We start from the raw sequence: 17,548 nt of genomic DNA, 5'->3' as shown, positions 1-17,548 counted from the left end.
CAGAATCTCCTACAGTGTTGTCAATAAAAGGCTACAATCATGCTCATATGATACGTGGCTTCCAGTTTTCTGATAGACCCATTCAGATAAAACTTTAATTTTATCTGTGAGGAATACCTGCCAGGACATTTGTGTCTCTGTTACTAGTTTAGCAAGAGAAAAATAATTCACAACTAATTCCTTCACCATGTGGTTATTAGAAAAATGAATTTTACTTAGCTAAAAAGTAGTATTTCTAAATAAAACTCTTTGTGAGAAGAGAGTTAAAACATATGCACACACACACACACACACACACACACACACACACACACACAAACACATAAAGGATGAAGTCTATTTTAAAGTACCAGGGCAAATATTAGACTTATAAAGATTATTTAATTAAATTTAATTGCTGCCATAACTTTACTCTTTATTCACATCTCAACTTTATTTACTAAACTCTTATTCACTTTTAACAACTGCCTTACACTCCAAGTTTAAAAAGAAAATTCTTTCAAAAAAGTCAGATGAAAACCTATGGCAGTATGATTTTATCAACACACACCAAGGCAGGTCATATGTTCAAATGTAGTTAATTAACACAAATCAGACTCCAATTTTTTAATGTTTTTCCCACATTTGTTTAAGAGAATAAAAACATGAATTTCACAGAATGGAGAGGTAGTAGTCAATTTGGGAGGAGTTAGGGGAGGGCAAGAAATGTGATAAAAATAAATTATATGAAATTCTCAAAGAAAAAATAAAAGCATTGACATAAAAAGAAAATAATTTTAAAGAAATATGCCACATAAATGAAGATTTATATACTCTAAATTTTCATATAATCACGAAATAGTCTAATTCTCCAAAAGGAGGCAATAGTCTATTTCTGTAAAAAGGAATCTTTCACTAAAAGAAAAATGTTGGACTAGCAAATACTTTCTGTATTTGTTTTCCTAAAACAGAAAAGATTATTTCCTTCCAAAAGCACTATTCAGTGTACAGGAATTAGCTTGCAAATCAATATAAAAACCGAAGCAATGGCCTGGGGCTGCTTGATCATCTTTCTCAGGTCTGTCTTCAACCTCCAAAGGGTTGGTTGCCCTTAGGAGTTTTTGTTTGCAGTTTTGGGGGGTTATTTAATGAAAAATAAAAAATAATATATGATTACAGTTGCTATAATCAGTGTACTTCATTGTGTTCCTGTATGCCAAATAATAAAGCTTCCTATTATAAGATATAGATGATTCTGTAGTGTTGTTTTGAAAAAGCTACTATCATGCTCACGTGATAGGTAGCTTCCAGTTGCCTGGTAGCCAAATTCGGGTAATTTTAATTATTTTGTGAAAATTACCTCCCAGGTTACTTGTGTCTATGTTTACAATTTAAAAACAAGAGCTATTTCAGTATTAATACCTTCACAATTTGGTTATTTTGGGGAGATTACTTTACATAGTTAAAAACTAATAATTCTAAATAAAAATTCTTTCCTAAGGAGATATATGAAACACATACAACCACACATAAATACCCTTGTGTTTAAAGCTCAACTGCTCTCATTCTCAGAACTTTGTAAGTTAAAACAGTCTACTACTTGTTTCTTCCTTACCCAAAGACCACATGGTTTGCATAACAAGAGCTGTGATAGCAAACATCCCATCTTTCTGTAGCCCTTCTTATTTTAGTTCTATGGTTTAGTTCACATGGTTTAGTTCACATGGTTTGCATAACAAGAGCTGTGATAGCAAACATCCCATCTTTCTGTAGCCCTTCTTATTTTAGTTCTATGAAACACTGAATAGAAGCAGTTTATCCTCAGTTACCAAGGCAAATACAAGATCATTTAACTATCGGCATAACTTCACCCTCTATTTACAACGAATTCACTCATTTAACCCATTCTTCTTATTTTAACAACTACCTTAAACTGTTGGTTCAATGTGTCCACTATTTTTTACATAATTTTAGTGATGTTACTCACATTACATTTTTTTACACTGTCTCCCTGTCATGATTTTCAGGATTTGACCAGCATAGAGCTTCACATTGACATTTTCAATAAAGAGTCTAGCTAAGGTCCTGGGATGGTTATTCCTGCCAATTTCTGGAACTCTTTTATCTTCAAGACAACAGTGTCCCTTTGCCCACTCTTCAACTCCCTTATTTGCTATCTGTTGTTTCACATGAACTGATCAAGTTTTATACTCTTGTTGCAAAGTTTACCCATAGTCCCTTGTATTGTCATTCAATCCATTATGTTTCTTCTGGCTCTACACCTTACACAACTTACACAACTGTCCATCTCCACCAATACTTCTAAATTAAGTGTCCCTTCCTATATCACTCCAGAGCAATGAGTCGGCTCCTGCCTCTGAATCACAAGAGGTTGGCAATTTTGGTTTGTAAGGAGCTACACAGCAAACATTCTGAAAGATACATATGGTCTCTGTGTCTGTCACATTATTTGTATACTTTAAAGAAAAAAATAACAAATGAAAGAACATTAAATATTGAGCTGGATATGGTATGAAGGAATGGCTGTTGCAGACGGTTTCTAAGTATAGTCACCACGTTACATGACTATGTAAAATGTTTTCTTTTATTTAAGTTCCCACCTCCATCTCTCTCTGTTCCATTCAACAAATGTTCCTTCCAACCCTCCACTTTATATGAAACTTAAAGGCTATCTCTGGAAGTGAGCTTACATATTCCATTATACCATCTTAAAACTATAATGACATCTTGAATTTTGCAGGAAAATGGATAGAGCTAGAAAACATTACTTGGAGTGAGGTAACCCAGACACAGAAAGACAATTATCATATGTACTCACTCATAGGTGGTTTTTTAAGCATAAAGCAAAGAAAACCAGCCCACAAACATCAATTCCAGAGAATTTAGATAACAATGAGGACACTAAGAGAGACTTACGTAGATCTAATCTACATGGGAAGTAGAAAAAGACAAGATCTCCTGAGTAAATTGGGAGCATGGGGACCTAGAGGGAGGGTTGAAGGGGAGGGGAGCAGAGAAAAATGTAGAGCTCAGTAAAAATCAATAAAAATAAATGAATGAATGAATGAATGAATGATAAAAACTCTCATTGAGCCTTTGAATTGGGTCAGCAATTCAAAGTATTTTCTGCTTCCCTTCCATAGAATCTGAGTTAAGTTTCTAACAGTCAGTCACATCAAGAGGCTCACAACTGTCTGTAACTGTAGCTGCTGAGTATCCAATGCCTTTTTCTGTCTCTGTACCTACATGCTTTTGCGAAATACATTCACACACACAGAGAGATATGAATGTGTGTGTGTGTAAAATTTCCAACTACCATATAACCTAATCCAAGATGTTGAAATGGTAAAAATTTGGGACCAAGGATTCAAAACTCTATTTTACAAATGATTAATGACCTCAAAATGGATTTAAATGAACATGTAAATAAATTCAGCCAGGCAGTTCAGGGATAGGATGAGATACTCAACAACTATAATATAAAATGTAACAAACAGAGGTTCTGCAAAAAAAAAGAGATACAGACAAAGGAAAACTGAATACATAAAAATTTGAAATCAATGGAGATGAAGTGAAATGATAATATTTAATGGAGGGACAAGTGAACTTGACAGCATATACTACCAATAAAAACCCTAGTACATGGAAATTCTTTTTGAGGTAGTGGCCAAAGGTTTCTCATAGACCCAATCCCTAACATGAGAGGCCATTGCCTATGCTATTGGTAACCTTCTACAACTTGACAAGAATTTCAAGGTAGTTTTTAATTGCTGAACACACTACATATTGATGTCATGGTACATAGAGAAACCAGCCGGTACTCAACTGAAAGCATCACCCTTACTATCTAGGGTTCATATCTATAGACACTGCCAGAAGAAAAAAAGAAACCATCAACCTCATAGAGCTATGAACCCTCTGAGCTCTAATAATCATCTGCCCTCAAGGTATGCTCACTGGTACAATAGTAGCAAGAATGTTATGGAATGGACTAGTTTTTCATTGGACTGAAGGATCATCTCATGTCAATGAGACCAATAACCTGTGACTAGATATGTCTTGGGCCCTAAGGGGAAAATCTACCACTATTATTCTGCTAAATACAATAAAATGATTTCTAATGACATGTCATTGATCTGTGTATCCCTCAAACATTGTCAGAAAAGCTTTATACAATGTATGGTAATTAACATAGAAACCTACAAGTGGACCACCTGAAGAAAGTGAGAGTTTGAAATACTCAACCTTACACTGGATGTCTATATCAAACCCCTACTGTCAAGGCTCAAGGATCTATGTAGAAGTGAGAACAAAAAAGATTGTAAGAACCAGAGATGGTAAAAGGTATGGGAAAATTGTCTGTATTTTGTCAATTATGTTTTAAATAAACGCTGATTGGCCAGGCAGAAAGTATAGGTGGATCAACCAGAAAGAAAGTAGAGGCAGGGCAATCTACCTGGCTGAAAAAGGTACTGAGCCATGTGGCTAACATAGATAAGAACAATGGGTTAATATAAGCTACAAGAGTTAATAAAAAAACTGAGCTAATAAGCCAATCAGTTTTATAACTTATAGAGATCTCTGTATGATTTTTCTCTGGGACTAAATGGCTGGGAGACCGGGTGGGACAAAAACCCCAACAAACAGGTAGAAGTATTCAAGCAGACAGAGTTTTCAAGACCTAACAGTGCAGACGCAGAAAGGAACAGAGAAAGACTGCAACAAAATGTATAATACTTACACAGGATCAAGCCTGATAAAATCCTAGAGTGGCACAGGTGAAGTGGGAACAAAGTCCCAGCCCTAGCCAAGAGGCAATTTATAATTGAGAACTGCTAGATAAGAGATCAGATTTTGTTCAAGCCCCATGTTCAAGAATAGTCTGAAAACACATATCAGATTCCCATTTTTATATGCTTCACTCTCTCTTTTTTAATAGTGTGAAAAACAGGAATTTAGGTGAACAGGGAGGTATGGGAAGCTCCTGGAGGAATTGGGGGCAGGGAAAGTATATGATTAAAATAAATTATATGAAAATTTCAAAGAAAAGCATTAAAAAACTAAAAATATTTTAACCTTAAATGGAAGTTTAGGTACATTTGAATTTCATATAGCAGGAAATAGTCTAATTTTTTTCAAAAGTAGGCTTTCATTAAATACCAAGTACCACAGACTTATCACAGCGAAAATTCCTAGCAATTTTACATTAGTCTACTTTTCTTAAAACAGATAAGAGCCTTTCCTTCTGAAAACACTACACTATTATTCAATGTAGAGAAATCATCTTGCAGATTGGTGTAGAAAAAAAGTCAATCACCTGGAGCTGCTTCTTCTTCACTTTCCAAAGCTGTATCTCCATCTTTCCAACCTTTAGTCACTGCTTTGCTCCTTGGTTTCTTTTCAGCTTTTTGAGAAATAAAGTGAAGAAAATTATGTTCACTTAAAAGCTAGAACGCATTAGGTTCCTGTATGCATACCAAATATTAAAGCTTCTAACAATAATTTATACATTCTAATATAGTGTCATCATAAAAAGAAATTCATTCTCATATGATATACAGCTTCTAGTTACCTGGTGGCATAATTCATACAATTTTAACATTGTTTGTGAAGATAATTTGCCAGGTAAATTGTGTCTATGTCCAGTTTAAAAACTGATATTTCACTAATTATGCCATGACAATTTAATTATGCCATGACAATTTCCTTTGTAGAAAATCTGTAATTTACATAGTAAACGTTATTAATTCTAAAATTGTTTGGCTGATAGAGATCACACACATACACTTACAAACACATACACTTTTGATATAAAGCAAGAAGGAATTTTATAGCTAAGAGTGCCTACAATAAAATCAGATATCAAATTAATAACCTAATGATGTATCTAAAGGTCTTAGAAAAGTAAAAACGGTCAAACTAAAAATTCCTAGAAGGGAAAATGACTAGCCCTAAAGTTAATGAAATGGAAACCCCAAAACAATAAATATTTGCTTTTTTGAAAAACAAATAAAACTGATAAACCTTTAAACTAACCAAAACAAAGAAGTCACAAATTAGTAAAATCTGAGATAAAAATGATAATATTATAATATAAAACACTAAAAATCCAAAGGATTTAAAAATTACAGAATTAAGTAATGAGGGCAAAACCTTTTTATGTTCAAATTTGAGGAAGCTTACATGCAAACATCAAAGGAGTACAATTTAAAGAAGTGTTGGAAATAAGCACCAATGGTGCTCTCAGTAAGACAATGTTTAGGTTTTCTTCATATTGATAAAAAGGTTTTATTTTGTTTGACATCAAAGTAATTACTTTGAGTAAAAACAAATGTGTTTTCTATATTATATGTTGACAATACATTAAAGTTAAAAAACTCCACCAAATATTTAGATAGTACTTGCTGACAAATTTCTTGCTTCTTTAATATTTCTTAGAGAAAGTTTATCTACTAATGATAATAATAACAGAATATCTAAGCAAATAGAATCAAGTCACTCTAACTCTATACACATGACAATATAATACATGCTCTGTAAGATGTCTCCAATTGGTCATATGAATACTGGCAATTAATATTCCAAGTTTTAATTAAAATATTCTAAAGCTTATATACTAAAATATTAGCAATCATTGCTTCTAAAAGGAAGGAATATATACAATTTTAGATTATCGCCAGGCGGTGGTGGCGCACGCCTTTAATCCCAGCACTTGGGAGGCAGAGGCAGGCGGATCTCTGTGAGTTCGAGGCCAGCCTGGTCTACAAGAGCTAGTTCCAGGACAGGCTCCAAAGCCACAGAGAAACCCTGTCACGAAAAACCAAAAAAAAATTTAGATTATCCTCTGACCACTGTTACCTTATTTTCTGAATGTTCTGTAATAAATACCAATTTGTAATTTAGAGTGCAAAATGTCTCAAAAAGATAAACAATCTAGCCACTTCTATAAATAACAGAATTAGCTATTCTAAAGAAAAATTATTTGATAAAGCATAACATTGCATTTAAGTAGTCATATAGCTGGCCCTATAGTAAATCTGTAGATTTGATCAACAATGGACAGATAATACTGAGAAAAAAATCCATACCACTACTTAACATATACAAACTTTTGTCATTGTTTCTTAAATGACAACTATTTATGTAGCATTTATTTTGGACCAGGTTTGTATTCTAGTGATGACTTAAAATATAAAGGATGGTATAAATAGGTTATATACAAACATTCCACCATTTTATATAGGATTTGGGCATACTTGTATTTTGCTATGTCTAGAGGCCATGGAACCAATTCCCTCAGGATACTTAGGGATGACTGTCTATAGTTTCAGCGCATGTCAGCAGTGATCTTTAGAGTCTTCAAAACTGATACACAGTAATTTACTGCTCAGTCTTGAGCAATTTCAAAATTCAGTTGTAGACTGATTGTGTTAGGTAGAAGTCATTCAAACAGTCTGACTTGGCCTTCTATAAAGGAAAAGACCTCTCTGTTGTTCAGGTAGTTGAATTCTACAAACACAATGTTACCTCTATTTACAAAAGTCAGTATTCTCTGTTATGTTTCAGCCATCTATCAAATATTTATTAATATTTACAAACTGCTACAAGAAAAAAGAAATAGCTACAAAGGAAAATAATGTTTTCAAAACTTAGTAGTAACTGTCCAGGTTTTTATTTTAAAATTTGGTGGGTCTTGCATCAGTTTCTCAATTCTGATCTGAAGATTTACACTAATTGCCCATTTATTTATCACCCACACTCTAAGAACCTAATAATATCAACAAGTCTAGACCTTACCTCCTCCACCATCCTCCCTGAGTCTCTTTGATAACTCAAATAGATTTCTCTCTAGGAATCAACAATACATTTTCCAGTATCAAAACTACCTAAACACACACAATAAAAAGTGACTCTTATATAAAAGGAAATGACACATTCAGAAAACTAAGGATTCATCTAAATGACTTTACTGTGGAAAGTGTCAAATAGAGATAGCATTGTCATTTGAGAAGCAATAACATGCCATTTTTAAGAGCTTTAAAATATTATGCCTAGATAAATAAGCCAAAATTCAACTATATTTAAAGGCTCTATCTACAGCTTTGTTTTAATCCTATTTCAAAACTGGGCTTATGGATTTAAGTTATTTTTAAAGGTAACAGAAAGGAAATAACTAGAATGGTTATTGAGGCCTATAATCCCAGCACTTGGGAGAGGGAGGCTGAAAAGCTGCTGTGAGCTCAGGCCTAGCCTAAATTACAGATCTTGTCTTTGAAAAACAAAAACAAAAGCTTTTTTTCCCCTTGGCATAATTCTATACTGAAATAAAACTAGATCTAACAACATTTACATGCTTTTTCAGTCCTGTTATATAGTTGAGTCTCATAAATATTCAGCCTAGAAAAGAAGCAAAAAAATTAATAAGCAAGAAATCACAACCAAAATTTAGAAGGGCTTTGGAGACATATTTTAAAATGTATGTGCTTTCTGCTTGTGGACCACAAAAACACTGTAACTTATTCCCTTCAGTTCTCCAGGGTAATACTTTCCATGGTGACTATTTTATTTCATAACTGCTACTAATATATACCTGACAGCATTAAAAAATACAATATCTATAATCTTTAATATTTTCAGAAGAAATTGCACATACACACACACACAAAAAAACAGTTTTAGGTCAATTTGAAATTCACCTAGCAATATAAGCTTTTAAAAATCACTTGAATTTCAAAACATAGTATCTTTTTTCCTCCCGAACAATTTCTAACACTGACTTCCACTGTACTGTTCAAAATAATCACAGCAGGCATTGAAATAATTTTCATAAAAATTAAATGTTTTAAAATAATCAGCAGAATGTTATTTATATTTCCATAGCATAACTTTTTAGTATATCTCATTCAACATCAGTGGAAAATTATTTATGGTCATATTCCTAAAACTTAAGAGAAAAATTAGAATACTCTTATTATAAACTAGTATTCTAAATAACTAAATATTACTTATAATCAGATTGTTCCTTGCTTTTAAAAAATACGAGCATTTTTATGGTAGAAATAAGCAAAGACTGAATTTCTCCCAAAGCCTTTTAAAAACAACTTTTGTAAGTGACTATTCAAATAATAGTGCTAAAAGTTTCAATAAATAATATTTAAAACAGGACCATCTAACTAAAGTCTTTAATATATGTAGTACACAAAAACTAACAAAGCAGACAATAGATTTCTTTACCCAGATTTTAGTTACAATATAAAGACAATTCCTACCTTTATAAAGACCCCAGAATGACAAGCTGCTGCTGGATTTACCATTAAAGTGACTTAGATTCCACTTCATAGTCTTACTCTTCCTAACCAGGATTAAAATTGAATTTCTAGAGAAAAGAACTCAACAACAAAGCCCATGTTGCATGAGCAAGCCTGAATTTCTAGCAAATGGGGATGGAGCTATTTGCATTGTTGATTTAAGGAGGGAGGGGTGAAGGGAGTAGATAAAGGGGCTGGTAATGTAATTTGTATATTGTCTGTGAGCTGTTGAGACAGGGATCATCAGTCACCTGCTCAAACTCCCTTCATTTTCGCCTTCCAAGAAGGACCAAAGGTTACCCTGGGTCAGAGAATTTGGAAAGAAATGAAAAGACACACAAAATCTATCAATCTATTGTGTCTGTCGAGAAAGTTATCCCTGCTGAACTGCATGTTCCTTTAACCAAGGCATTTTTAATAGCCTTAAGAGAACCCTCCAAAAATGTATCATAGCACAGAACCAAGGAAGATTTAAAAGTGTAGACATTGCTTGTAATTACCATAATACTTAGCAACAAATATTTACATCAGAAAAAAAGCCTCTTTATTCACTACAAGCTGCTTCTTTGCACTCTAATAGCTTCCTCTTTCACACAAGTGAAACACTTGATCCAAGCTGTTCATATAAGACAGAAAATATCATGTTTTAGACTTCAAGCCTTTTTAGATTGATAGCATCTCTAGCAATTTCATTCACACCTAACAAAAAGAATGTTCAATGTACTAATTATATTAGCCTATACTGTATTATAAATCATATTAAGAGCAAAAATCTAAATGAATATTTTAATGTCAGCCAATATGATCAAATCTATCTTGAACGCTTTATAGCCTTCATTATATGTACACTACCATTGTCTGACCTACCTGACAGAAAACTACTTTATGTAGTTTGAACTAAACACACACAGTTCTACAATAATAAAGTTGATAAAGAAATGCTTTAAAATGTACAAAATCTTAACTTTGAAATTTAGAGAGGTAAAGAATAAGTTGTAGAACATATATAATCCTTTGAACAAAGAAACCGGCAGCCATGATTTATATGTTTTTGGTGTGTAGGGAGTAATAAAGAAGGAGAAAATAAAGCTGCTTCTTATTTGCAAATAAAGATATAAAATACTTCCCATGACACAAACTTTGAAACAGTTGAGAAAATGCTAAATGCTACTGCTCCAAAATAAGGAAAGACTACATAAAGAATCCGTTAGACATTTTTAGAGGATCAAATTTAGATACCAAAATTTACTACATTATATTTTTAGTTAAAAAACTAAGTTATTTATGCACTCCTGCATAAAAGCATAGAATAAACATTCAAAGAAATAGTAAATAATACAAAGATAATTATGGTTAATATCTGCTTCATTTTTCTATTATTTTAACCTTAGGAATGATACAAATGAAATAGCAAGGCATAGCTACACTACACCATGATGAATTTACGTTTGCCACTCCTCTACAATTCCTCTTGGACAGAAGGAATTCTTCCATACCTTAGAGATACTGTAACTTTGGACCCAAATGTTGTGAAAGTTTGCTTTTTGCTCTTCATGCTAGTCTCTAATGTTACAACTCATCACTCAGGCCAGAAGGCCAGAGAGGAAACAGGAAGCAAGTGGGAAAAATATCCAAAAAGCACCCATCCAACAAAGGATAAACTCAAAAATCAGCACCCAAACCCAGTAGGGCCACCATAAGAACACAATCAACAACCCAGGACAATATGGCATCACCAGAGCCCAGCTATCCTGCTACAGCAAGTCCTAGACATTCCAACACAGCGGACACACAAGAAGATGACCTTAAGTTCACTCTTATGAAGATGATGGACGCACTTAAATAGAAAATGAGCAAACCCCTTAAATAAATCAAGGAAAACAAACAGGTGAAGGAAATGAATATATTATAATTGATTATAGAATCACTGGGAAAGACAACTTCATACAACTGAAGATCATTATTACAACCAATAATATATAAATATATAGCTAAATTTCAAAAATTAAATGTTTTGGAAATTAGGTTCAAATTTAATTTACATAGCTTATGTCTAAAGTACTTAAGAATTGTTAAAGCAAAGTAAAACATATACAATAAAACTATTTCTTAAAGACTGAATCATTTCATAATCTTAGGGAAATTACTGTGGCAATTTTTTTTAATGTTTGTGTATATTGTGTCTACATATATGTCTATGCATAATGTGTATGCCATGCACAGTGTTCTCAGCAGACCCGAGGATGTCAGATCCACTGGGACTGGAGTTTCAGAAGGTGGTGAGCTGACAGAAAGGTGCTGGGAATAAAACCCAATTCCTCTAGAAGAGCAGTCAGTGCTCTTAACCACTGAGCTATTTTTTCTAGCCCCTGGTGCACTTTTTTAAACAGTATCTTATTCTTCTGAATGTCTCAAATAACAAATGTATATCCTCATCCAAAACGAGAAAGAAATATTACAATATCTTGTTTGTTCCTTCCTGTATTAATGGCTGGTGATAAACTCCTACAACATGCTGGAGACATGGGAAGGGCAATATGAGAAAAATAAATAGTTTATAAGGAATCATTAAATTTCTATCAGTATATAAACAATCTAAAGGAAACTGAGATTTACAAGGAAGATGAAGGAGAAAATGAGAAGAGAAAAGAGCAAGAGAAAATTGTTGAAAGGAAACCTGCAGTAAGCCCTGTTTTCACTTATATGACAGTCTCCTCCAAGTTGCTACGAACACAGCGATACATATGAGCTCTGCTTTTTCTTTGTTTCACTAGATACCCTGTATTGACAGTCTTGGAAAGAAATTTAATCAGCTGTGACATTGCAAAGAACTTTTAAAAAGTACAGGGTCATAACAAGAGCCTGGAAAAGAAAATGTGGATAAATAAGAAAAAAATACAGACTTATCTACCCCTGCGAAAACCAATTAAAAACTCCACTATTTTCTGATCCTATAAGTGTTTGGAGTTTAAAAAAATGGAATAAGCTGTAAAGAAAATTAAACTTTATTACTATTCTCCAAATTAAATAGTATTCATGTTTCACTGTACTTTTCTAAAACACTGCAACTACATTGCATTTAGTGATTATTTTTCAAAAGTTTTCAGTGTTATAAAAAAGAAATTGTTTATAAGTTGAAAGACACTTCTAGTATATTTAATACTGAAAATATAAATTTTTAATTTATGAAATATGATTAACTTAATATCATTTATGCCTTTTGAAAATAGTAAGACCTTAAATTATTTAATATTTAAGACAATAAAATTTTTTAGTTGAAAAAAAAAAGACTATCATATTAAAAATCAAATGACTGAGGAAAATATTTTTAATTGGGGGACATGGATTTGAATGAAGAAATGAATGAATGAATGAAATTTATGCCCTGGCAATGCTGAAGCATGCATGAGCTGCCTGTATATGGCTGTTCTGTTGAACTTGTCAATATTGGGGTTCATGGTCTAAGTTGATGGGGATGACTGACAAGGTCTCTTCCTCAAGAGGGCGCCAGATCTCACTATAGATGGCTGTGAGCCACCATGTGGCTTCTGGGAACTGAACTCAGGACCTTTGGAAGAGCAGCAGTGCTCTTAACCACTGAGCCATCCCTCTAAGCTATGCAATAAACAAAACAAACTAGTAAAAAAAAATAGTATTCTAAGATGAAAAATGAGAAAAGGCGATTAGTAGACAAAATTTAAAGAAGTATTATTAATTTATTGAAAACTGTACTCAAAGTAAAAATCAGAAAGTATATATGGATATAAGAGACACATATGGGCATTTTTCAAATATCATCAGCTGTGAAAACATGAACAGTCTCCAACAGAATCATATATCCACTACCAGCACCAGAAGAGCATTTTCCCCCTTTTTGTCCACTGCCAATGCCTAGCACGATAAAATATTTTATCACTTATTACTAGACTAGAAAATTATTAAATTTTACTATTCAAAGTATGGTTTCTTCTGAATGTTTATTGCTTTCACTAAATTGTACTGACAAAACTTGTAAATGTAGTCATCCTAAATTAGGGATCATCTACACAGTCATAATAGTATAAAAATAAACAAGGGAATAGAATATTCAGGATAATCTCTTTCAACCTGAAAGTTTAAAGCACAAAGTGATGTACAGATATCTTCTTGTTATTACATAAAAAAAGAAGCCAAGGGACTTTGGGCATAATTCATATAAGGAGGTCCTGGGTATGATTCCTAGTACCACAAAATCATAACCAGAACCACCATCACATGGCTGGGGATGCAGCTCAATGGAGAAGAAAAATGGTACTCGAGGAAAAAACATTCCTATTCACACATTCCAAACTCAACCATGTTTTAAGCAAAATTCATCTGTTTTCAATGTAAATTCAAAGTTTACACCTGTGATATCTACCTACAATTTTATTCTGAATAGCAAATTTCTTCTCCTCTCTCAACAGTCATATAGTTCCCTGAAGCCTTTCTTTACTTAATCAGCATTCTCTCCAGAATTTGAGCTATTTCCATATTTACCATACTTTTCTATTTTTGTAATTTTTAACAGGTATACCTTTCAGTCCATTTCTCTTCACTTGAAGATAAATTTTTTAAGAGCAGATACTATGTATTAACTGCCTTAGTATCATAAATAGATCTGTGTAACAGAAACATTTACCAAAATTGACCACTAACATTTACTTGCTAGATACAGCAGCAATAAACTGGTAAGTATTACTGTAGTATAATGGGATGTGTTAAATCACAGAAGACTTCAAGGGCAGTCAGTTACAATAAAAACATACCTATAACCTTTTTCTAGCCCCTAACTTCCACTATATTCCTTGCCTACTTATTTTATATTTCTTTTTCATGATATAGATAACATTTAGTGAGGTAAACTTTAATCATGTTTACATTTGATTCCAGCAGTAAATTTATATTAAACTCAAGGCCAGTATATCTCAGCAGTGTTACTTCAAAGACCACATCAAGCTTGCTTAAGCCCTTGGATGAGTTGCAAGGAGTTTTGATATTTTATAGACATTTCATTTCTCTGAAAGAAGGCATCTACATGATCACAGTATTCAATCTAGAAACACCATTACAAATGACGAATACTTCAATTACTGAACAGAAATCTATAACAGCTACTACAGAGTCAGAAAGTTTACTTGCATATGGATTTTACTTGAGAATATCAGAGTACCAGTTTATCTTTAAGTATAAACAGAACCATGTAAAATATATTCCAATACTTATGTCCAATTTTTAAAATTATGGTTGAGATGGAACTAATGAAATATCATGTGCAAATGTTTTTAAAAAGGCTTTGGTGTTGAGAATATAATCAGCGCCCTGTGCATGCTACACACTCACTCTATACTGAGCCATGTATATCCCCAGAATTCAAGTATACATTTTAATTGAATAATAATTACAAAAGCAATTTTAAATATAACCATCTCCTATACATAGCCAACATTTATAACAACACAGTTCCAATATTCTTAATGTGACTTTTGGCTTTGCTGATATCCTTAGCATGAATTGCAACATAAAATGTGTGGGGAGTTCTCAAGAATTCTAATCATCTCTAGTACCTAGACTATAGAATGTTATTAATGGTCTACCTACCATTCTAATTTGGCACCAAGTCCTAAGATCACCACTACTAAACACACTGCCACCAAAATAAGATCTAAAATAAGAGAATATATAATTAGCTTACCAATGTTTCCTGGTGGCTGCAATACATCTCCTGTGAGGCAACACCATCCAACTGGGAAGATGTCCCGGGAGTCGTATTTGCACCAGTAATCAAACGTTCCACTCCATCCATCAAAAGTAATGTGAATTTGATCTCCGTTGACAGCTCCAATTGTGGCAGGACATATAAAAAATGGATTTTTTCTATCGACTGCTTCAATCTTCATCCCAACTTTAAAATTATTTAGGGGTGGTGGTGGTGGTTCCTACAAAAACATTTTTAAATTTTTCACAGATAAGGTATATTAAGAACCATCTTTTCAGTGTGTTCTTTTATAATCCTTAGCAACCAAACATAGACTTCATATTCATCAGGAAGAAAGATATTCTTAAAAATCATAAACTACTCCTTTAACTTTTTACTTTTTCCCTGCAAAGCAAAGAATCTAGAAGGAAACAAAACTAGCCTGATCCATCCACTCACACAAGAAATATATTCTATCACATGGCAGAAATGTAAGATTCACTGATAAAAATATTAAATATTGCTTCTAGAGAAGTATCACTTTAAAAAGTTTCCTCTCTGTTTTCAGGAAAGAAGTGTCAGAATATCAAAGATATATTTTATTCTGAAGAGATAAAAATAGGAATTGCTCTGGAAGTCAGTCGCAACACAGTAAGGCTGTGGAAAAGCACGATGACACAGAAAGATCACGCATGGAGATTCAGAAGCTTCAGAAGTGCTATTCGCACCTTCAAGTCAGACTTGAATGTTTAGAACTGATGTTTAAATAATATAGCCATCTACATTGAAAACATTTTGAAAACACTGGAGAAAAAAATTGAAGATGACACAAGAAAGGGAGATATCCTATGCATATGGAACGGAAGTATAATATTATAAAAATGGTTATCCTACCAAAAACAATCTACAGATTCAGTGCAATCTCTACCAATAGTCTAAAAAATATTTTTACATAAACTAAAATGAAATCTTAAAATTATATGAAAGCCCAAAATAATACCCTAGATAGTCAAAACAGCCCTGAATAATAACAACAACACTGGTGAGGGTGTCAGTATTCCTGATTTCAAGTTACACTACAGAGTCATAGTAATAAAACCAGTATGGTACCAGGACAAGAAAACAGACACGGTGAGCAATGGAAGAGCACTGAGGACGCAGGTATAATTACATGTACCTACAACTACCTGTTTCCTGACAAAGATACCAAAAACATACACTAGGGAAAAGGTAGCTATTTAAACAAACTGTATTGAGAAATCTAGCTATATACATATGGAAAATGAAATTGATCCTTTTCTCTCAACCTGCACACAAATCAAGCCAAATGAATAAAAAAATCTCAATGGTAGATATGAAACTGCAAAACTCCTAGAAGAAAGGGCAGGGAATGCACTTGAGTATATTGACTGAGGTAAGAACTTGCTGAATAGGGCTCCAGTCACCCAGGATAAATACAACAATCAACAATTTTGACTTTATGAAATTTAAAAGCCTCTATACTACAAAGGAAATTGTTAATCAACTGGTCATTGTGCAGAGAATAAATGTTCTCAACTACAAACGCGATAACCACATCCGACCATCCCACCACCACAAACCTCAGGAACCATTGCAGAAAACAAAGGCAGAATGATTCTAAGAGTCAGGGGTCAGAAAGTACCAGCGCAAAACAGAATCTTTCTGAGTGTGATGGGTCTATCAGATTCATGAACTCATAGGAACTATAGTTACTATTACAAAATGAATGGTGTCTATTCTATACCAAACTTCTTTTAAAGTAATACCAATATGAACACATCTGAAAATGGAGCCTTAATCCAGTTTGACTGGTGAGACATAACAGTAATAAGAGACCCACTAGGTGTGCACACACAGAGTTCATAAAAGGACAATAGAAGATGGTCAACTGTAAACCAGTCTTCAAGGCACCTTAATTCTTATTCTAGCCTCCAAACTGTGGGGAAATATACTTAACTGTATAAATTACTTCACTTTGTTACAGTGGCCATAACAAAGTATTTGCTAACTTACAATTAAAAAAACCTTTTTTTCTATGTCAGAAAAGACAAAGTATTAAGCATCCCCATTAGAAAATAAAATCATGTGATAGAGGACAGAGATTTCTTGTAATGCTTTTCTTACTTTCTTAAAGAACACTGCAGGTGCCAGTTCAGATCCAGTTAGTGTTCGTAGTAAGAACATGGGCCATGATGAAACATTCATTCTGTACCCTGTTTTATAAATTAGATATAAAAAAGCCTGTGAAACTATGGTAATAGAGAAAAATGGGTTACATCCACATATCATCTTCTGAGAATGACTTTCTAAGGACTTGAGTAAATGCAGATTAATCTTGTAGCTACAACCATCGTTTTGACATCCGGCAACAAAGTCAAAGTAGAACCAGAAACTTTCATTTTAGAGCAGCCATTGGATAGGGCTTGCCAAGAAACCCACTTATGTTGGGGACAGGCCATAATAATACAATTGATACAAACTGCAGTTCAGTAAACCTTTTATT

The 17,548-nt window shown here is 33.3% G+C and overlaps 1 protein-coding gene across 11 annotated transcripts in view; it reads right to left on the bottom strand.

Moving 5' to 3' along the window:
* The window catches only part of Scml2 (Scm polycomb group protein like 2), a 127,524-nt gene that overhangs the window by 60,516 nt on the left and 49,460 nt on the right, over positions 1-17,548 (bottom strand). For all 11 annotated transcript variants that reach the window (XR_005283875.1, XM_038317008.1, XM_038317004.1 and 8 more), the window contains exons 7-9: positions 17,170-17,258; positions 15,022-15,265; positions 5,318-5,404 (exon numbers count right to left, since the gene is read on the bottom strand). Coding sequence is in view for 10 of the 11 variants with exons in the window: in XM_038317008.1 (XP_038172936.1) it covers positions 5,318-5,404; positions 15,022-15,265; positions 17,170-17,258 (420 nt within the window). In the remaining variant the exon portion in view is untranslated. The remainder of the gene's footprint in view (positions 1-5,317; positions 5,405-15,021; positions 15,266-17,169; positions 17,259-17,548) is intronic.

This window comes from Arvicola amphibius, chromosome X, assembly GCF_903992535.2.
Source record: "Arvicola amphibius chromosome X, mArvAmp1.2, whole genome shotgun sequence".
In the NCBI taxonomy this organism is placed as follows: domain Eukaryota; kingdom Metazoa; phylum Chordata; class Mammalia; order Rodentia; family Cricetidae; genus Arvicola; species Arvicola amphibius.
Note: the sequence above shows the minus strand (reverse complement) of the source record. Positions and strands in the feature narration are given on the sequence as shown.